The sequence below is a fragment of the Amborella trichopoda genome, chromosome 2 (genome assembly GCF_054954075.1).
Source record: "Amborella trichopoda isolate Santa Cruz 75 chromosome 2, AtrichopodaSantaCruz75HAP2 v2.0, whole genome shotgun sequence".
In the NCBI taxonomy this organism is placed as follows: Eukaryota; Viridiplantae; Streptophyta; class Magnoliopsida; order Amborellales; family Amborellaceae; genus Amborella; species Amborella trichopoda.
Window position 1 is genome coordinate 4,564,222 of NC_142337.1, and position 22,881 is coordinate 4,587,102.

A 22,881-nucleotide genomic window follows, 5' to 3' on the forward strand; every position below is an offset into this window, starting at 1 on the left:
GACGATGCCGACAATTCCGACAACAATCCCTTCCATTCCCACAATAATTCCCAAAATCCCAACCACCATCCCTCCTTTGCCCTCCCTCCCTTCCTTGCCCACAACAATTCCAAATATCCCAACGAGCCTTCCGCCCTTGCCATCCCTCCCGTCGTTGCCCACGACAATTCCGACAATCCCAACAGCCATTCCTTCCATTCCTAACGTTCAAATTCCGGCCATCCCTTTCCTGACCCCACCACCTTTCAAACCTTAGAGTTGAGCTGCCACGTGGCGTGTCCATATTGACAGGATTGTGGTGCCTCTTGATGGGATACATGTTGCTTTGGTTCTTATAGTTAGTGTGGGTTTTTTATGTGTTGTGTTTTAGGAAATGTGTGATTTGCATTTTTTATTTACTTGCCATTATTGTGTTGGATGTATTCGTTTATTTGCTTTTTATTTGTTGTTTTTTAAAGGTATCTTGTATGGGTCACTTTTGGATTGGAAAGAGTGATTTCGATGCCTTTTAACGTCTTGTATTGTGAAATATGGGTACCCCAATCAAAATTCGCATTAGATCAAATTTTAGAATAAAGAATACGTAAAAAAAGAAAAGAAAATATACAATAATACCATTTATCTTTTGTATAAGGTAGTCACAATTAATCTTGAATATTAGATGTGAAATTGGGCGGCTGTATTTATTTTATGGAAAATTGTTTCAAGCAATCTGAACCGCATTTCTACAATATGCAGTCCGAAGGCATAAAGTATCCATTTTAAAGATGGATGCAAATAGTGGTCCATCTAAAACCAATTGAAACTAATGACCCTAATGTTTTCTTAATAGAATTATTATATCTAAATGTTAAAATTTATTTATTTATTCATATTAAAGATCTCCATGTTAGAGATTACATGTCATTAAAAATTAAGTCAAAAAATCCATCTCAAAAATAGATTTTTAAGAGGTGACTCATTTCTACATGGACTTAAAACTGCATCTTTATTCTATTGACGAAGCTCAAAGTTCAAAAGAAATTTTTTCAAACTTTGTGATGCATCTAAGCTGTCAAATCTCACATCATATGGTTATAAGTAATTGTGACATCCTTGTACAATAGGTAAATGCTCTCATAGTATATAATCACATATGTAAATAGTTTAAAATATAAAATATATTACAAGAAAAGATGTGGGTTTTATGCAAGTGGGCTTGCATGTAGTTCCTTACATCTTGTGCTATCCATGTTAGTTGGACGCTGAAGATTGCATCTTCAAATAGAGATAGAATGCAATATGCACCATCCAACTAAATTGGACAATATCTATGGCTGGCATGCATGCAGCCCGACCACATAAAAAAATTCACCTACAAAGAATAAAAAAAAAAGGGATTCAAACCCTTGTTTTCTTGGTTCGATCAAAATCAATGAATCCAATCGGTTGGTATTGAACAATTTTAACCAAATTTAGTTAGTAGTTTAGACTAGATCGAGTAGGTTACCAATGAACCGTCCAACTAGTTGGACCTATCTGTTTAGTATAAGATCGCTAACCGAACCAATCTTCAAATACAATTATATTTACTCAAGAAATATCAAAATGCAAAATTTGAGCGGCTCACATTTGTTTTACATGGGACCTTGTATTAGGCATAAGGTAAGTACCCGAAAATCCCTTAAACCCTGTGCACCTAGGAAGGGTTAATATTTTGTATTGGGATATAATATCACCCTTGGTTCCAAAAAAGATGGGAACATGGTGAACTTAGCCTCTCTCTTCCTAGGGTACAAGATGTCAACCTCAAATAATCAAAGTTAAGGCACATCATTAAATTCTTCCGAAATATGCAGTGTGAAAATCCCTACAGTTGTCTCAAAATCTATTTTCACCTTTAATTATGAAATTTAGAGTTTTGAAAATAATGTATATCAAGCAAATCTATAATAACTTTAAACTCTTGAAAATAGACGTTCAAAAAAATGTCATATGTACTATTTTTAGAACGTGAATTTTATATATATATATATATATATATATATATATATATCTCGAGGTCAAGATAATTAGTTGAAAGATTTTCCGGTTTTTGAATAACTTTTTTCAATAGCTTTTTTAGGTGGATCTTTTAAGATCGGTGCCTCATATAAACTTTTCCGCATTTGAAAAAGTTAACGATTAAGCACCGTCCACAAGCCTAAAAACGACTATTTTCTAAGTATTAAGTTTTCATGTGCTGAAGATAAACAACTAAGAAGTGGACAAGCACTAGCTATTTTCATTTTTGAAACACGCCAAATTGAATCCAATGATGCTATTTCACTTTTTTTTTTTTCTTTTTTTTGGTAATTCAATGGAAAGAGGGTTCTTTACGTATAGTATGAATGAAACTCAAAACATCATGTTTTGATACCCACCTTCCTGCCCACCTACGCCTTAGAGCCCATTCTTTACTATTTCACATTCTAAAGAAAATTGCTTTACATAAGTACGTGTGGTTGCTTGTGTTCCTTTTTGTGCTAATTTGGACACCCAAATTGTAAGTGTTAAACTTAATGCCTTTTATTGTGCAACTGAAAACATATATTGGCAATACTGATCCTTAAGAGCTGAATCTTACCCTTCACTACTATCAGAAATTTTGGGTGGAGGAACACCAGCAACAACAACAAAGGGAGTAACATGTTCCTGCATGAATATATTGTGCAACAACTCTGTTGGGCACAAATGCTACTCGAGAGGATATTTTTTTACGCAAAATTTTGGGGTCCATCTGATGATATCAGATGATTATTTTTTTAAAAAAAGGGATTTGAAGTTCAGGAACAGGTAGATCTTGACTTCCAAAATTTAGACGATGGTTGTTCAATCTTGGGACATCATTTTTTTGAGGCACATAAAGAGTGCCATTAAAAATTGTTTCTCTTTGAAGTTGGTTATTAAGTTCAAGAGGTTACACTCCTAGTTTATAAATAAGTTGACTTTGATTGGGGAGCTTTTGGCTCACTACTTGCCTCAAACTTATGGTTCAACCTGGGATTTATACTATGAAGTCATTTATTTTTGGGAAAATTTCGTATAGAATTTAAATTTTTCATTCGTACAAATAGGTCACAATCATTTTTAATCATCAGATGTAAAATCTAATAAATGAAAAATGTCCCACAACATTTGAGAAATTTTGTTTTGGACTTTGTGACTAAACAATGACACATCTTCAAACACTGGATTTCAAATCTAACAATCAATAATGATTGTGGTATCTAAAGTAAATGGTCCCGTCATATACATTCCCATTCAACCTTCCTAAATACTAAAAAAGAGGATGGCCTATGCATACGACAAAATGGCGACTTTGTTGATGCATTATACAAGGCAAGAGGCAAAAGAAATATTGAAATCAACTATGTGCTTGGTTTTAATGAAAGGAACCTTTGTTAACATTCGAGCCAAAATATTTCATGTTCTTGTAGGAGCATACTGCCCATTTACTCATTCGGGGTAAATCCCAATTTAGGAGAGATTGTAGGACTCCAAATTTAGGAGATGTAACATTTTGGACTCATAGACATATCTCGATAAAAAAAGTTTTCCCAATAGCACTCTCTATGCACTCGAAAATATAGTGTCTCAAGATTGAACAAAGAGTATCCAATTTTTTATGGTGAGATCTTAGTATTAGAAAGCTTAAAATTCAAAATATTTAGTTTGAAAATGATCATTTAGTATTATTTAGATGGATCCCAAATTTTCAAATTGAAAAAATCCTCTCATATAAGTCATTTGGTCAAGGGCGTAGATGTATATTATGCTCCCATACCAGCCCCAAAAATACTATTGTGGCCTAGGCCAAGCCCGAAATCTTGATGGCAAGCCACAAGCCCAAAAACCCGAGGTTGGTCCTTATAAAAATATGAGGAAATTCCTTTTACTATGTAGAACATGTAATTCAAAAGTTTTTAGGACGCGCCAGGCTAGCCCAAGCCAGACTTGACCTGCGGGCCCTAACATGTTTTCCAAACCTTTTTGACACTAGGCCTGGCTAAAGACCCGAGGACCAGCATGGGACGATTAACAACCCTGCCTATAAGTAATGGCTATATCTCTGGATTCCATGATGGATATATAGGCCTCCAACAACTCATGAGAGATTAGTCGAGATACTCAATTTGATGCGGCCAAAAGAACTTGTGTAAGTTCTCGAAGGCCTGTATATACAATTCATCAAATGGAGACTTTGTTCACCGAAAATGATAGATACATTTGCCTACATTTATGTATATACAGAAACTAATAGGGACGCAAATCATCTGGCTAACAGATCGTATGCTTAAGGAAGATCCTGTCGTGTGTAGCTTTCAAATTGATGATCTTTGTTTCTGTAACTTGAAATGTTCCAGATGTACCTTTGTTTAAATAAATACTAGTAACTTTCATCACCAAAAAAAAAAAAATTCCTCTTCTTTCAACTAGCTTATGCTCCAAGATGCGTGTCTGTGTATGCGAACAATATTAGCTCAAGGGCTAAAAACTCAAAAAGAAGAACTATCTAGGAGGCTTTTATCCAAATTATTAGGATTCATGATATAGGACGAGATAATCAAGAATATGAAAAAAAAATAAACATTTAAAAATTTAAAATTTGCTTTTTGTTTATTTTTTGCTGCGTCCATATGTTATTCTGGTCCGATGTCCCTCTTAGAAGTTCACTAGTAAGCGGGCTCTTGCACCCGCTGACTCACATAAAACTTTTCTTTTAGTGAAGGAATCATGTTCATCTTGGAGAAAAATCTCAAAAACTACCTGAAGGGAAAAGAATATGTGAATAAATATAATTTTTTTTTGTCTTTTGATATATTTACATAAATGGTGAGATTTGTATATGGTGTCTGGCTTATACTAATTAAAGCGTACATCTAAATTTTGCCGAAGATATAATTCCAGTATCAAAAACCTTAAAATGGTTTGAAAATATATGTTCAACTGTAATTATAGAATTTAAATTTTTAAAAACGGTGCAGATCAAACAGATCTATAATCCCTTAAAATTCTTGAAAATAGACTGTTCAAATAACTTGCTACAAGTTACCTTATTTTTAAGACTTGAAATTCCTTTCTCTTTAGATCTTAGACATCTCGAGGTAGAGATGATCAATTTGTATGTTTCCCAACTTCGGAGCATTCTTTTGGCTAGATTTTCAAGGTGCACTTGACTTATTGACGTTTTATGAACTTTTTCCTTGCGCAAATGCATGTCATCTATTTCATCGAGAAGAAAACATGGTTAAATTAAGGGTTGGAGCAAATTTGTTTCACCACAAAGTTCATAGATTTAATCATCAACACCAAATACATAAAAGGAAAAAAATTCATCCTCAACCATTAGAGACTTGGATCTAAAAAGGGATTTTTACTGGCCAAGCTTAGAGAGAGAACCGCATACTATTAACTCAAAACTTATTAAAGACATGGTTTTGGTAAGTCAGCCAACTCACCTATTACTGTACGGTCCATTGTTTATCTGACATCCATCTATAAGATGGACGTAAAAATATCTTACATCCACTAAAAGTTAAAATGGATGGTGAAGGAATTCAAAAAAAAAAATGTTTATATTTAAAAAAAAATTCAAATTTAGGTCATTTTCATGGTTGAGATTATTGAAATCTAAAATTTTGGATTGGAAATACATTTTTGAGATATACTTTTAAGGAGACTGTTCAAGAATAGTGTGAGTCGTTCAACTCGCCAAACACTTTTCCAACTATTAATCCCCAAAGCTCCTGTTTGGCCCCCAAACACTTTTCCAACTATTAATTCCTCTAAATTAATTGCTTGACGCCAAGCCCAATTCCTAAGTACTGCACTTCATTGGATTGCTTGTATAAGTAGAGAGAAACACCTGGCACAAATGTTGGGTTTGAAGATTTGAATTTGAGTTATTGTTAGATGGGAAGGCTAACTAATCTCTCGAAGAAAATTAAAATGTGAATAGAACTTGTGTAAGCCAGCTACCATAACCAACACTACGCCTGTGTCCTCTAAAGTGTCCAAATTCAACATCCATCTCCTATAAAACCACCCCATGTCACTCCCATTCTTCAATAACTTCTTCTAAAAAATCTCTCTCTCTCTCTCTCTCTCTCTCTTCTATCCAACTCTCTATCTCTTCTGACATTTTCTCTCACCTCTCTCTAGCCATGGGTTCAAACAAGAGCTTCCTCCTAGCAATGCTGGTGGTTCTATCGTTGCTCAGTGACCATGCTTGCCTTGGGGCCCGCCGCCTATTAGACACACCCCCCCTTCCCGCCCTAACCTTACCCCCATTGCCGCCTCTACCCTCGACGATGCCGACAATTCCAACAACAATCCCTTCCATTCCCACAATAATTCCCAAAATTCCAACCACCATCCCTCCTTTGCCCCCCCTCCCTTCCTTGCCCACAACAATTCCGAATATCCCGACCAGCCTTCCGCCCTTGCCATCCCTCCCGTCGTTGCCCACGACAATTCCGACAATCCCAACATCCATTCCTTCCGTTCCTAACGTCCAAATTCCGGCCATCCCTTTCCTGACCCCACCACCTTCCAAGCCTTGAGTTGAGATGCCACGTGGTGAGTTCCTATTGACAGGATTGTGGTGCCTCTTGATGGGATCAATGTTGCTTTGGTTCTTATGTAGTTAAGTGTGCTTGGGTTGTTTATGTGTGGTGTTTTAGGAAATGTGTGTTTGTATTTTTTATTTACTTGCTATTATTGTGTCCGATGTATTCGTTTATTTGCTTTTTATTTGTTGTTTTTAAAGGTATCTTGTATTTGCCACTTTTGGATTGGAAAGAGTGATTTCGATGCCTTTTTTCTTGTATTGTGAAATATGGATACCCCAATCAAAATTGGGGTTACATCCATTAAGAAAACATTTGATTGGTTTTAATTGTTTTTATATGGACTACCTATTTGCATCTATTTTTATAAGGGATGTTTTATACCTTGGGATCGCATAAAAAATATGCAAACACAATTAATCTTAACTATTAGACATGAAATTGAGAGGCTGTATTTATTTTATGAAAAACTTTTTCATGTAGGCTTGACCGCATTTCTACAATATGCAGTCCCAAAGTATAAAGCATCAATTTTAAAGATGGATGCAAATAGCTAGTCCATCTAAAAACAATTGAAACTAATGGTCCAAATGTTCTTTTAATAGAATTATTATTTTTAATTTTAAAATTTATTTATTTTTCATATTAATGATCTCCATATTGGAGATTACATGTCATTAAAAATTAAAATCCATCTTAAAAATAGATTTTTAAGAGGTAACTCATTTGTACATGGACTTATAGAAACCGTATCCTTAATCTATTGACCAAGTTCAAAGTTCAAAAGAAATTTTTTCAAATTTTGTCATATATCTAAGCTACCAAATCTCACATCATATGGTTATGCTACCAAATCTCATATCATATGGTTATTAGTAATTGTGACCTCCTTATACAATAGATAAATGATCTCATAATATATAATTACATATCTAAATAATTTAAAATATAAAACATATTACAAGAAAGGATATGGGTTTTATGTGCATGCGGTTCCTTACATCCTGCACCATCCATATTAGTTGGTCGCATAGTTAGCAAATCCGCGTTTTAAAAGCGATTTTTCGAAAGAAACGGAGTCTTTTTAAAAAACATTTTAAACTGCATATCAAAAGAGCTTAAAAAAATCTCGTTTAAAACACAATTTTTAAATTTTTATAAGAAGTTGTTTCAAAAAAATATTTCTATTAATAATCCTCCATGGTACACACAGAGAGAACCATGTGATAGAGAACATCTCATCGATGGGTATAGAGAGAAAGAAAACCATCTCGAAGAAATTAGGAAAAATCATAGATAAATAAGTTTCAAAAATCCCCAAATTGAACTACATCACAAATGCTTGATGGGTATGGAGATCGATAGATAGAGAGAGAGAGAGAGAGAGGAAAAAGATAACCACTGGTTATAATCCAAGCTTTAGAGAAAGAGAACCATTGTGTATATTGAAGTATAGATTTAACATTAGCTTTTAAATATCCCTAAATTTAACAACATTTCAAAGAAATTATAGAGGAACAATCTGATAAAGAATTTCCAAATCACATAAAAAATCCTCAATTTTAACATAACTCAAAAATCCCTAAATTAACATAGCTCAAATAACATATTAGAAAAAATAAACTAAGGAAAAACATACAAAGGGCTTTTCTCTAAACCTGATTCAACCCATCAGAATAAAAAATACAGCATGACTCGCATCTGATTTTCTTCACAAGATGTTCATCATCTGCTTCAAAAAGACAACAACATTCTGATTCAGAAGAAGTTCACCATGTTTGCTCTTTTGTGTTCCTTTGAGAGATCCATGGTCACCCCACTCCCCCGCTCTCTCTCTCTATTTCTTTCTCTGCATCCACCTCTCTGTGTCCCTCTGCATTTATTTCTCCTATGCCACCTCTCACTCTCCCTCTCTCTGTCAAAGGAAATGGTCACCCCCTTCTCGTCTTCTCTCTCTAATAGAAGTGTAAATATAGTGCAAAAGGATGGTACGGTGCATATCGATATAGTTAGTATGGTGTATAGTTAGTAAGGTTAGTATGGTGTATAATTAGTAATGGTGTATAGTTAGTATGGTGCATAGTTAGAATAGATGACTATAGTGTTAGCATAGTTAGCAAAAATATGGTGCCCCTTTTTTAAACTTATCCGTATTTTTCACTCCAATTTTTCACTCTATTTGTGACATTTTTACGTAAAGTTTTTTTGCCGATCCGTATTTTTTTTCCGATTTTTTCATCCTAATTTTTAAAATAAAAACTATTTATTTTCAATTTTATGGTGAACCGATATATTGATATTGCCCGACATATTAACTATGGTTGGACGCTGGAGATTGCATTTGCAAATAGACACATAGTGCAATCTGCACCATCCAAATAAATTGGACAATGTCTATGGCTAGCATACATGCAGCCCGGCCACATAAACACTTCAATTACAGAAAAAAAAAAAAAAAAAGGGGATTCAAAACCTTGTTTTTTTGGTCCGATCAAAATCAATGAATCCAATCGATTGGTATTCACCAATTTTAATCAAATTTAATTTGTACTTTAAACTAGATCGACTAGGGCACCGGTCAACATTCCAACCAATTGGACCAATATGTTCATAATAGGAACGCTAACCGCACCAATCTTCAAAATTTGAGTGGCTCACATTTGTTTTACATGGGATCTTGCATTAGGCATAAGGTAAGAACCCGAAAATCCCTTAAACCCTGTGTACCTAGGAAGGGTTAATATTTTGTATTGGGATCTAATTTCACCCTTGGTTCCAAAAAATATGGGAACGTGGTGAACTAAGCCTCTCTCTTCCTAGGGTACAAGGTATCAACCTCAAATAATCAAAGTTAAGGCACATCATTAAATTCTTTTGAAATATGCCATTCTAGTGTGAAATTCCCTACAATTGTCTGAAAATCTATTTTCCGCCCTAATTAAGAAATTTAGAGTTTTAAAAATAATGTACATCAAGCACATCTGTAATCACTTTAAACTCTTGAAAATAGATGTTCTAAAAAATGTGTTACATGAATATTTTTAGAACATGATTGATTTTTTTTTTTTTTTTTTCATATTCATACATCTCGAGGTCAAGATAGTTAGTTGAAAGATTTTTCAGTTTTTGAATACATTTTCTTCAATAGATTTTTTAGGTGGATCTTATAAGATTGGTGCCTTATATAAACTTTTTCGCATTTCAAAAGTTAACATAAAGCCGATTAAGCACTGCACACAAGCCTAAAAACGACTATTTTCTAAGTATTAAGTTTTCAAGTGCTGAAGATAACCAACCAAGAAGTGGACAGGCACTAGCTATTTTCATTTTGAAACACGCTGAATCAAATCCAATGTTGCTATTTTACATGTCTTTTCTTTTTTTTTTGGTAGTTCAATGGGAAGATGGTCCCCTACGCATAGTATGAATGGAATTCAAAACATCATGTTGTGTCACCTATCTTCCTGTTCACCTATGCCTTGAGCCCATTCTTTACTATTTCACATGTAATGAACAGAAAAAATAACCATTCAAATAACAATAATAATAATAATAATAATATCTAATACATAGCCCAGTAACACATGACATTTTCCAATAGCCAATAAAGGAAAAACTTCAAATACAAAAGATTTCAATTTCACAATGCCCATGTTCTTTTTTCCTTATTTTTATTTATTGGTAACTAAATCGCCCAGAAAGGAATTGGCCTAGGTCTTCATTTAAGAGATCAAAAGTAAAATAAACTAAGCTTACATGATGAGGGGGCCTCATCTTGTAGACTCCAAAGGATGATAGTATTTTATTTTGCCTTTGTGTGGTTCATCAACTTGTTGCCTTTGTTTAATATTTTTAGAAACGTCTGGAGGAAAGTTCGAGGCCAAGACTAAGACACGGCCCTTGAAAATTTATCTTATTTGTATACAAAATTAGGTGCCAAGCTATGTTACTATTAAGGACATGTATAAGGCGCCAACCATAAAAAATCAAAATAAGGTGCGTCACTAAATTGTACCGACAGGAGAAGTTTTGGTGCTAAATCTCAAAAATGTATTTCTGCCCTGATCATGAAATTTAAATATCCAAAAATGGTACATAGTGGATATAAAAACAGATGAAATTTTTTACATTGGACATTCTAGATAATGCGATACAAGACGTACTATTTTTTAGAATTAAAATCTTTTTTTTTTTTCGTACCTATACATATCAAGGTCAAGATGTTAGTTTTTTAGTTTTTCTTTGTGTTATACAGTGCAACTAATATATAGTTGCACTCTTTTAATTGGGTGATTCAGTGGGAAGAGAGTAGCTCTTTTTTTTGGGTGAGTCAGCGGGGAGAGGGTCCCTACATTTGGTAGGAAATGAGTTTAGGATGCAGCATTGCAAATCATCAAACGCTAACCAATTAAGCCCAGGCTTTTTTCCTAGTTGCAATCTGTTATGTACAAATACAAAACTCTGTAGGGCTCCAACTAACCACATGCTTCTTTGGCCACTCAAGTTTCAAATAAGAAAAAGGGTTTGATAGAGTTGGAGCCTTATCAAAATAGGCAAAGTCTCACTTCAAAACCTACAGATAATTGCACTCCTTGCATCGAGAAAAACTTTTAAATCGATCATCTTGGCCTTGTTATGGATGCAAAAAAAGATTTAAGATTTCAAGCCCTAAACATAGGGTATATAATAACACCTTATCTGGACCATCCATTTCACCCTAAAAATAATTATTCACAAATCCGCAATACATTTTTTGAGCTTAAAATTTCAGAGTCGGTGATTGGTAATTGATTTTAAAGCCATCTTGAAAATTTATGACGCTCAAAGTGATTTCCGAATGAGGATTTGAGGTGAGGCTTTACTTTATTTTCATAAAGCATAGGCCATTTAGAAACTACATCCATAAAATCCACCCAAAACAATGAAAAACAGCTTTGGGCCAATTAATTAAAACTTGGTGGCCAAATTGGCAAGGAATGATAAGGACCCTATGTTTAAGCATTAGAGCCCAATATATTATTGTGCAAGCCCTAACATATGCACAATCCAATTGACGGTGCGAATCGTAGGTTTCAAGATGGGTTAGGAGGCAGAATTCCATGCAATTATGTTGGGTGATGCAGATGTTGAAGCCCACAAAGCCATAGGTGAGGGTTCGGACGCATGAAACACTTCACCTTATTTAAACCAATGATACCTATTAAAATGAAAAAGAAAACAATACAGTACTTTTGGTAGATAAGAGAAGAAAATACCATTAAGGCCTATATGCTCCTTAAAAACAAGTAAAACAATGGTAGTTATGTGATTTTTTTATTTTTTATTTTTTTCTTTTGGACAAGGTTATATAAATTTTTTACCTTTTTGGAGAACTTACATCCTCACCTAGTTAACACTACCTCTCTCTCTTTTTCTTCTTCTTCACCTCCCTCTTTTCATCTGAATTCCTCTTTCCTCAAGCGTCCTCAGCATTCTCTCTTTCTAGATTTTATTCTTTGAACTTTCTCTTTGCTAGCTTTGATTTCCATATTCATCTCTGTAGCTCCACTTCTCTCTCAAAAGCTCCTTATGGCTTTCACAATAGCCACTTGATGCGGTTGCTAACATTGAAAACAAAGCCACTGAAATAGACGAAGAGTATAGACATGGAAAGACATGTCTTGGGGGTCTATGTGTAAATTGTTGGTCGCGCTACAAGCTTTGCAAGAGGGTGGTGAAGCTCAAGGAGGAGGTGGACAATAGGCTTGAGCCAAAATTCAAATTATTGAAATCTCCTTCTCCAGAGCCTGTTACAGAGTTAGAGACCACAACAGGACGAACCAACTGCTCAAATTTCCATGCAAAAGGTACTTAATTGTATATATGATGAATGTTATAGGGTGATTGGAGTAAACGGAATGGGAAGGGCGGGGAAGACAACTCTAATGGAGAATGTCACTAATCACTTTCTCACTGCAGATCATTATTTTGAGACCGTAATGATGATCACAATGTCTGCTAAACCAGATTTAACCAGTATACAAAACAAGATAGGAGAGCGCTTGGGCTTGAATTTGTCAGGGCACAATTTGTGAGCAGGCAAAAGACAAATTGTTCGCCACTCAAAGAGGAAGAAGTATCTCCTAATCATGGATGATATGTGGCAAAAGTTGGATCTCAAAAAGGTTGGAATTCCTCAACCCAAAAATGAGGACACATGGAAAATTCTTGTAATAAATCGAGATAGGAATGTTTGTAGTGATATGGGGGCTGAAACTACAATCGAGGTAAAGACACTGCAATGGGAGGAAGCATGGAGTCTATTCCTCAAAATTGCAGGTCAACACATCACTTCTCCTGTGATAAAACAACATGCTGAAACTGTTCTCAGAAAGTGTAATGGTTTGCCCCTGGCAATCATCATCCTCGCAAAGGCAATGGCAAACCGACACATGGTGGAGGTATGGGAAAATGCTAAAAGGGAATTGAAGACGTCTTCTGCAAGTCTCCAAGGTATGGTTGAAGATGTATTTATCCCATTGAAGTTTAGTTACCATAGATTGGATGATGTCCTCAAATCTTCCTTCCTCTATTGTGCTTTGTACCCTGAGGACCATTCAATAAGCAAATCCAACATAGTAGATTATTGCATATGAGAAGGATTCCTAGATAAACTGGGTAGTTTCAAAGCCACCTGTGATAGTTGCTGCTTTGCTTGGAGATCTTAAAAATGTGTGCATGTTGGAGAGTGGAGAAAAAGCAAACACAGTGAAGATGCATGATGTGTTGCATGAGATGGCATTGCGGATCACTTCTCCTGAGTTAGGGCATGGTCCTAAGTTCTTGGTGCGGGCCTCTGCTGAACTAAAAGAGGCACCAAAGGCTACAAAATGGTATGATGTAGAGAGGATTTCACTGGTAAAAATTTCTTCTACACTCTCCCTAAATTGTCAGAGGACTACCCACGTCTTGTCACATTGCTACTCCAACGAAATTGGTTGTTTGGGCTTATCCCACAAGTGAACTTCTTGGAAAGCGTAAGTGGCCTTAGCGTACTCAATCTTAGTCATACGAATATTTCCTCCCTCCCATATTCTTTGATACATCTAGTTAATCTCTGTGTGCTCCGATTAAGACAATGTCGGCGACTACTGTATATACCAGATTCTATCAGAGAGCTCCCACAACTCCAACTTTTAGACGTATCACATTGTGATCATATAAAGGGTATGCCAAAGTGGTTGGGGAATCTAATTATGTTAAGCTACCTTGATCAATCCTACACAACAGGAATGAGTATTCCATCATGGGAATTTTGTAGTTTGCGCAACATGGAGTTGCCTGTCAGATGGTTGCAATATACAATGGGAGGGGAAACCAGACATAAGGGAGTTTACCATCTTCAATCATTCAACCGCTGTCAATTTTTGATTCAGTTGGGTACTGGTTTCTGATCGGTTAAAGCCCTTAGCTAGGGTCATACAGGATTAGCATTTTAGAAAATGCACCATTAAAAATGATGCATTGATTGCCCTCGATGAATCCCAAGACCTACGAGATGTAAGTTTCAACGATTGCAATGGTCTAACATGTGTGCCCACTTGTATCTCAAGAGGTCTACATATAGTGGATTGTTGGGATTTGGAGAGGGTGTTAATTGGTGAAGAGACCGGCGAGAACGCCTTGCAAGGCTTAAAGTTTGAAAGGATATGCGCCGGGCCTCCTCCGTCTCGTGGGTATTTGGTTAACCTTAAGACAATAATCATAGAGGTATGCCCAAGATTGAGAGTGGTCTTCAACAAAGGCATGGCCCAATTGTTCAACAGTTTGGAAGTAATATAAGTTGGGTCATGTGAAGCCATGGAGTTGCAGGTAAAAAAAGAGGAGGTATTGGGCGAGGATGTATCATTCCCAAAGTTAACATATTTGAAGTTCTCATGCATGTCCAAGCTGACCAGTATTTGCAACCTTAACCAGGTCTTGCATTGTCCGTTGCTGAACAAGGTGCAAATAAGCAGATGTTCAGTTGGAGATGAACCCTCTTGTTGTCAGCAATGCACATGGGCAAACCCAGCCTTGTTATCCTCTAGGGTATGTTTGGTTTATGGGGAAATCAGCTCCATACCCCGCTCCTAAGCGCTTTGTTTGAAAAGCCACTATTTTGTGTAGCAGATTCTTGGGCACTTTCATACAGCCACTTTCCCATGTAAAAACATGGGAAAGAGGTGGAGCAGGGGAAATCATCCTCCCGGAGACAGACTTCCTACGAAGCAAAGATGGCGCTAGGGATGATGGACATCATATTCAAACTAAACAGTTGATGGGTAAAAATTCAATGGAAGGCACTGAGAGAGAGGTGATGATAGGTAAAATCATGGACGACCTGCCATCAGGAGTGAGGAATGCCATGATCCTATGGGACCTTTTCACGGTGAGGAAAGATAGAAGGACCTCGACTAGAGATTGTTTTTAACAAACAATTTTCTTTCCTTCTGTTTTTTGCTTCTTTTTTTTTTTTTTGATGACAATGAAATGACGAAACAAAATTCATGTAGCCGATCCCAAAACTTCTAATGATTGAAGACCTATTAGCACCTTTTTTAGAATAAGTGCATGACCACAAGAATATGCAAATCATACATTATGCATTCACCCTACCTGTGTTGGTCCACTGATATCTCATCTAGGATTGCATAGACCTCATATTCTTTCCTTCCTATTCCTCTTTTCCCGTCATCTCTTTGGATAAAAATATAATCCTATTGATTGTATTCCATGCGAAAATCTTATAGATTACTCTTTTAAGAGTCAATTATCATTCTTTTTTATATATTTTCACCCAATGACAACAAGGCCATCTACTAAATTTGGGTTACAATTCCGCCAAGGCCCATATCTAACCATCCCATGAAATAAATGGGCCACTTTACTTTATGCTGCTAGTATACATGGAAAAAGCTATTAAAAGGTGGCACCTATCTCAACCATTAGATTTATATCGTATGATTGAAAATACATGTCATTATTTAACTGAGTAATGATTATATTAGACCCTCTCACACCCATGTGTGTAAGACCCTAAAAATCACCATTAAATTTGGCACAGATCTCTAAAAAAATCAAAAGCTTACACCCAATAGCTTTTCTAACGATATGTACCAAATTTAATGATGATCCTTTGAAGTCCTACACACATGGGTGTGGGAGGGTCTCATAGGATCATTACTCTATTTAAATTTTAATCTTTTTTTTTAAAATCACATTGAGATGAAATTTTAGATGTATAAACTTAACACTATTGTGCACCAATTGAAATATAAAAAAAAAAAACTTAAAATTTCCTAATCACTCCCATCATTTTTTAGGGGCATTTCAAATTTAAAAAATATTTTTGTTTTGTAACTTTCTTGTGCACCCCATTTTTTTTAGTACACTCTCAAAAGTTCATCTCGATCTGGTTTGTATAAAAAATATTAAAATTCAAAGTGACAACCATCTGATTAAGATCCAACAGCTAAAATCCTACCTATATTATTATTTATTACAGGTGCTACATTTTGGTAACTTTTTCCTATAGATACACACTTTTAGTTGCTTATTTTCAAAATTTTATTTAATGAAGTTGTTTATTGGCTAGAAATGTGTAGAATATCAAGTCAAACAAATGCCCGACTCTGTTTTTTAACGATCAGTTTCTGTCATACTGCAATGTAATGGTTTCATGAAATCCCTCCCCATTTCCATGGTGTATCTTTCGTGGCAAAAGGGATAATACCTGCCTGTATGCACGTGCATGTATAAGAGAGAGAGAGGGACAACAAGCGGGCTCAAAAGATAATACATGCTCCCTTCTTTCTTTTTTTTGGATCGATCTGCATTGAGAATTTATACCGCAGGAAACAAAGCAAATCAGCCCAAACTGCCATATAAATATATTTTTTGAAAACTAATGCCAAATATCGTGCTTGGTTTTAATGGCAAACAACAGGCACCCAAAATTCAATAGCATTCTCAATAGGGCAAAAAAACCAATGCATTGATGTATCACAATAAATAAATACAAAAATTGAGGCCGGTGGACTGGCCACCAAATCCACCCAAACACTAACATGCAATTCATTCACAATGAAACCATCCCCAGCAACTCATCAAGCCAATACACCCAACCGATGACCTCAAAACAAAGATAATACTAAAACCACTAATCATCTCTTGTCCGTGATCTTTGATGGAGGTAATGTAGCAAATACCCTGTCCCATAGAGAGGATGTGATCCCAAAACCTTTGGTCTGAACTCTGAAGTGATGGTTCAAGTGATACCTCTGAAGAAAACCAAAAAAACCAAATATAGATTAGCCAAAAGTTCTATGGCCCCGAGGGAGTATGAACTTAAAATCATTCCCTAACGAAACCAATCTCGGAATAGCTACACCCGAATTTTTTGATGATGCAACCTCAACCTAGCCACCACCCTCAAAGAGAGAAAATTCCATACACAACTCACGTGCCCTTGAATTACAACTCATACATGCGCTTGAAAAACTAAAGTTCTAATACCTGAGCAGAGACCGCCCAGTTTTTGGTTTGTCAAATTTAAGTGAGCACAAAAACTTCTTTTTTCTCTTTTTCTCAAAATTCTCATCTGGTGATGCTAAACTAGAACTCAAATTTTCTGATTGAAAGAATCATCATAAGTGGGTCGTTCCCCTCAGGGAGTAAGCGGACAATATGGGAGCACGTCACACACACTATGTATTATCTGAAAAGCATGTTCCTTCCCTGCATGGTATCAAATCTCTAAAAGCTTTGGGGCTAGATTGGCCCACCTATGTCTTCACTAATCTAACCAATGACATGGATAATAATAAGAGAAATGACGAAGATCATTGTTTCAGCCCATGTTTTCAGTGGGCATAATCAAAATACTTGGGTGGAATTTGCTAGAAAGATGGGTGGTTCCGTAACTTTAACAACTCCCGCCCCCCCTCCCAAACTAAAAAGATAAAAAGAAAAAACACACAAATAATACAGAATCTCCACTACATGCAAGCATAAATTATTTAAGGCTGGCAATGGACTGGGTGGCATGGCCCCCCAGCCTGGCCCTGCCAAGTACTTTACTTTCCTGTAATTTTTGCAAAAAAAAATTATAATTTTATTCGGCCCGAACCTAGCCAGGGGCCTGGGCCATGGCCCCTTTGGCCTGGTCTGGGATTGCCCAGGCACAGACCGGCCTGTTGCCAGGCCTAAAATTATTGAATCTTGAGCACTGATTTTGCCATTTTGGTATTGTCGCTGTAATATAGATGAGTCACTCTGAATAGAAGCTCGACTCTTGATGAAACAGTTGTACCTTAAGATTGCGAGCAACTTCTTTGGACGGCTGTCCATGATGAAGGTAATAGTGAGTAACATCATACATAACATAGCCCAATAGACCGCCTCCAAACAAGGCTGGACTAGTCGAATGGGTTGATAGAAGTCTGAGAAGGCCCCAAAACTGTTCAAGCAAAGCCAAAATGGAAAATTAAGAAGAGAGAAGTAATAATAAAGAAGATAAGAAGTGCAATCTAATATAAGTCACAGAATAAGGGCAAAAACATACAGGAATACATAAAATAGCTGCTGCTGCAGGTGGGAAAACTAGCCGCAGTCCATCCATTGGGTGCTTATGGTGGCAACCATGAAGAAGGTAATGCATGGTGTTCCCCCTGCATATTACATTCATAAGGCACTTAACTCATAGCCTCATACTAAACTCTGACTCAAATCAGATGCACATAAATAGCTGATGTAAGAGGACAAAAGGGAGGGAGAAGAGAGATGGAGAAATGTAAACAAAACCAGTCCCTTCTCCAAAGTATACATCCTAAACAGACTAAGGAAAGCTGCAGTTTAGCATCAACACCATCCAATCAATGGATGGAAAGTTACAAAGAGCCCACCATATCGGGACTTGTTTGGGTGGATCCCACTCTCCTGGAACATCCATTTCTTGGACAGTGATGACCCAACAGTTCATAGTTTTTCTATAGTCCTTGGGATTGTAGTTTCCCTTTATAGAGAAATGGGAGAGGAAAAGCCAAAGCAAATACATTGTAAAAGTGCCTTCCTTATTTTCCCTCAAACTCCCAAAAAAAAGCAACCAAAATCCAATTATCACATTGAAATACCCAAGCTCCCAAAATACTTTCTCAAGGGGTTGTGTACAATGTGCCGACTGATGTTTCCTATAGAACCTTAACATCACTGTCCGAATCCAACAACAGCTGGGGCATACCATTCCTCTGCTCAAAGTTCATCAAACCGTTATGAAAAACTTTGAGCAGATGAAGGACACACAATCCAGCCATCCCTTGATGACATCTATGGCTGGAGTGTATTTAAGCACTGGAGGAAACCTCAACAGACTCATTGAAAGTGTTTCGTTTTCTTAAAAGGTAATGGGGCACCTGAAAAGGACCTGCTCCCCTAAACTTGCTTCATATGCATCGCAATAAAAGCAAACTATAATATTCCATGCCTCCCTACCGAAACTTCAGAAAAGAATTTTCGAAAATATTTGGACAAAATTGAACTCTCTCTCTCTATGAAACACATATTAAGCTTATCAGAAACACACATTATGCTTACCAGTAGCTACATGTCTTGATGTGAAAGAGGAAGCGGTGCAAGGTGTACTCGACCAACGTCCATACAAAAATCCCAAAACCAACACATAGAGCTGCTTGTGGAATCGAAAGTCTCCTGTGAATCGATGTGGTGATGGACCAACAGACAACTGGCAACCAGATGATTGGGATTACCCACCATGCGGTGCGTGTGAGGAACTGTTGTTTGCAGTTGCAAAAACAAAAGTGGATCAAAAGATAGTACACAACAGCAAGATAGTACACAACTCAGCAAGCACAGAGAGAGAGAGAGAGAGAGAGAGAGAGAGAGAGAGAGAGAGAGAGAGAGAGAGAGGATTACAATAAGAAGACTTATACCTCCCAAAATTCACTCTCAAAAAAGCGAGGACCTTCCTTGCTTACGATCGGCTGGTGAACCCATTCCTGATAGGCATCACCAAGATGACCAACCTGGAGATGATTCAATGAAATGAAGATGCTCTGTTATGCCCATTATCCACTAAGAGGAAAGGAGTGAGAAGGGAAGAGACAGAAATGTGTAGATTAGAGACAGGTTTGTGCAGTTGAAAAAAGTGAAATATGACATCAATTATCCAGTGGTTAAATAGACTTGTATTATCTCGTAGACTGATGTTGTTGCCTTGTTCTTGGAGGTAAGGGCATTTCTGCAGGACTAACAAGAAACGATCAACAAAATTTAGGTTTAAAATAGAATATTTCCAATGGTAGCATCACTTTTAACAGGTTCTTTGATGCAAGTTGATGTTCAAGTAAAAGGGACACCGGCAAAAACTAACGAAGAGTAGGGTACATAGTATTAACCCAATAAAGCGTATACCATGAGGAAGATATCATACAGCCAGTAATAAAGCCAACCACAGCTGAATACCTGAATTCTATAAAAATTGAGAGAGTTAATAAGGTATTATGTGAGATCGAACCTGGAAGACAAGAGGCTTATTCAAGTCCACGGTGAATGCCTGTGCAACCATCGTTGCTCTTTTGAGTATTAATATTCACAACTGCACCCAATTTGTATATAAGATTATGTTATTCACAGAACATGAATTCAAGAGTAACGGATAATGAGCTCATTATAAGAGTGTCAATGTATAAGCATCCACCCCTGAATTAAACAATTCATGATTGTCACAAGTAGAAAGTACCCTTGCAGTAACTAGCATGGTAAATGAATAGCTTCTTAGTCTAAGCCTAACAGGATGGATCAATGACTTCTTATTCTAAGCCAGACAGGCACAGATATTACATATAACATTTAATAAAATATACATTATACCATAAGATGAAAGCGGAAGCATCAACCAAAGACTAAACACAGGGAATATATCTTGAAAAGAAATATCTTGGCACAATGGCACTAAAGACTGATAGATCACTACAAAATGGTCCCATTTTTGTATTAATTGTACAATTCGCACATGGTAATTTTGGAAATATAATTGAACAAGCCCATATAATACATTTGTATTTCTTCAACAATTAACATGGGTCACAAGTAGCTGATTTACACAAAATTTGCTAACATTACATTCAGTTTTTCAAGTGTCCTGACTTCCATAGAGAATTGTTATAATCCTAGAATCTTACCATCCTGAATATGCGTGAAATGACGTATTCCACGTGCCCGAACATTTGAAAAGTCAGGACATAGAGAAGTAAAACACTTACCAGTGATTCGAATTACCAGCTTTGAGGAATACATAATGATTAAATGAGATAACTTGCACAATGTAATTTAAATATTTATGTAATATAAGATAAGTGTTATGTTAGTAACTAAATTCTTGAAAATTTCTTTTTGAGAGGCCCCAAACAACACTTAAACCATCAAAAAAATTAACAAAGCTTTTATGACTGCATGTGCCATATACGCAAAAATTCCCCAGTTTTTATTTTTTGAGAACAAATTTCCCCAGTTTGCACCCCCAATGCTAACATCAATCAGTGTACATCTTTCACAATTACAACATTAGTTTTCCCCAAAAAAAAACTACAATGCCAGTTTATTAGCAAACTACAAAATAAAATTTATAAAAAACTATTATCTGATCAATGGTAAAATGTTGCAAACACAACCCAATACTTTTGTTTTTATTGATAAAAAAGTACCGCTTACTTTGTTGGTGAAAATGCTTCTTACTAACTTCAATGAAGAAATGCACATTCTTGAGAACAATTTTTTCCAAACACAATAGAGACAAAATCAGATACAAATGTTTAATTCAAGAACAGAATAATAGAAGGCCCCATAAAAATCGTCCACAAACAATATTATGTGTTTCAGAAACAACATTACATGTCAGGTCTAAATACAAAAACTAAAAAAAATTAATACAACATTCAGTCGATTGAAAAGGCACAAGTAGAAAATAAATAAATACATAAATTAAAAAATACTACATTTTAAATGCTACATAAAATCAAGAAGCTTCTTCATCATAATTCCCCTTTTGCATTCAAAATTCCATTGCCACCACTGCATATTGTCATTTTTATCATTGAAACAAACTCATCTCACTAAAATACATTACAACCTCTGAAACAAGAACAATGAAAAACCCAAGCCCGACAATCTTCCAACAACAGTTCCAAAGATCAACAAAACCACATAACATACCCAATTTTAACCACATTAAGCCCACTAAAAAGGAACACCAATCCCCTTAACATCCACATGAAAAAGCAATTGATCCAACCCACACAATCCACAAAATGAACAACAAAAGTCAGATCCACAAATGTATCCCATCAAAACACTAAATGCAATAATATTTCAAAACAAGAAAAGAACAAATAGAAATGCAGCAAAATGAGCAAGACCGATGAGAAACCAAAACAAAGATCTACGAGTAAAACACAGAATTTCAGCCAACAAACACAAATCATAAACCTTGAAAATTAAAAAACACCACTAAACAATAAAATACAGCAAAAGTATACCAAAACCGACTAGGAATTCCAGACACAGAAAAATAAGCTAAGATGGAAGAAACAGCAGCAACGAAAACCCTACAAAATGTAGGTAAACAACAAGCAGCTGAGTTATTTCTTCCAAAATCCATCGTGAACAACATAACGCACTGAAATGAACCACATTTACCAGAAACCATCCCAAGTTTCAAGATCTACCACTAAAACACAGATATCCAGCCAAAAAACAAACCATAATCATACCAATTTAAATAAATATCATGAAACCACTAAAATGCAGCAAAACACACAAAAGATAATTTTAAAAAATACGACGAGAGAGAAGAAACAAACCGGTATGAATGAAAGAAGCAGCAGCGACAGGTAACCCTAGAAACGAGGCAATAAACCGTATAAACCAGTGAATAGAGAGAGAAGGAGAGATAGGGAGATAGAGAAACCCTAAAATATCAGAAGGAGATGAGGGAAAAACCGCGCTTTCATTCTCCGAACAAAGCCGGAGAAGAGCGGGAACGAGCGACGGAGAATGAATTTCACAGAGAATCGTTTTTCGCCGTTTATACTCACCGTTACATTGGACGTGACAGCTGGACCCAGGCCCTTAGATTTGCCTCAACTGACTGAATTTACCCTTACCATATTATAAAAGGGCAAATTAAACGAAGTTTCATGCGATATGACGAAAAGATCCTCGTTGTTTTTCTCGATTGGCAGAATTGCCCTAGCTG

At 36.2% G+C, this 22,881-nt stretch overlaps 1 protein-coding gene and 1 pseudogene across 6 annotated transcripts; one reads left to right on the forward strand and one right to left on the reverse strand.

Moving 5' to 3' along the window:
* Positions 1-8,113: 8,113 nt before the first annotated feature.
* On the reverse strand, positions 8,114-22,552 carry LOC18443053 (fatty acid hydroxylase 1). Of its 6 annotated transcripts, none has more exons than XR_002282408.2 (8): positions 22,487-22,552; positions 20,143-20,223; positions 19,559-19,651; positions 19,203-19,399; positions 18,175-18,280; positions 17,923-18,069; positions 16,345-16,441; positions 8,114-8,505 (listed from the first exon to the last, which is right to left on the reverse strand). XR_002282408.2 is itself a non-coding variant. In XM_011628281.3 (7 exons), the coding sequence occupies exons 2-7, from the start codon at positions 20,191-20,193 to the stop codon at positions 16,397-16,399; spliced, it is 639 nt and encodes a 212-aa protein (XP_011626583.1). In that variant the 5' UTR covers positions 20,194-20,223; positions 22,487-22,552; the 3' UTR covers positions 15,469-16,396. The 6 variants fall into 6 exon arrangements, 2 of the variants coding, with proteins under 2 accessions (XP_011626583.1, XP_006853317.1); XR_016048907.1 differs by having other exon boundaries at positions 8,114-8,545; XR_016048908.1 differs by lacking the exon at positions 8,114-8,505 and adding an exon at positions 9,879-10,085.
* Positions 12,347-14,103, forward strand: LOC148783052 (disease resistance protein RPS2-like; annotated as a pseudogene).
* Positions 22,553-22,881: the final 329 nt, after the last annotated feature.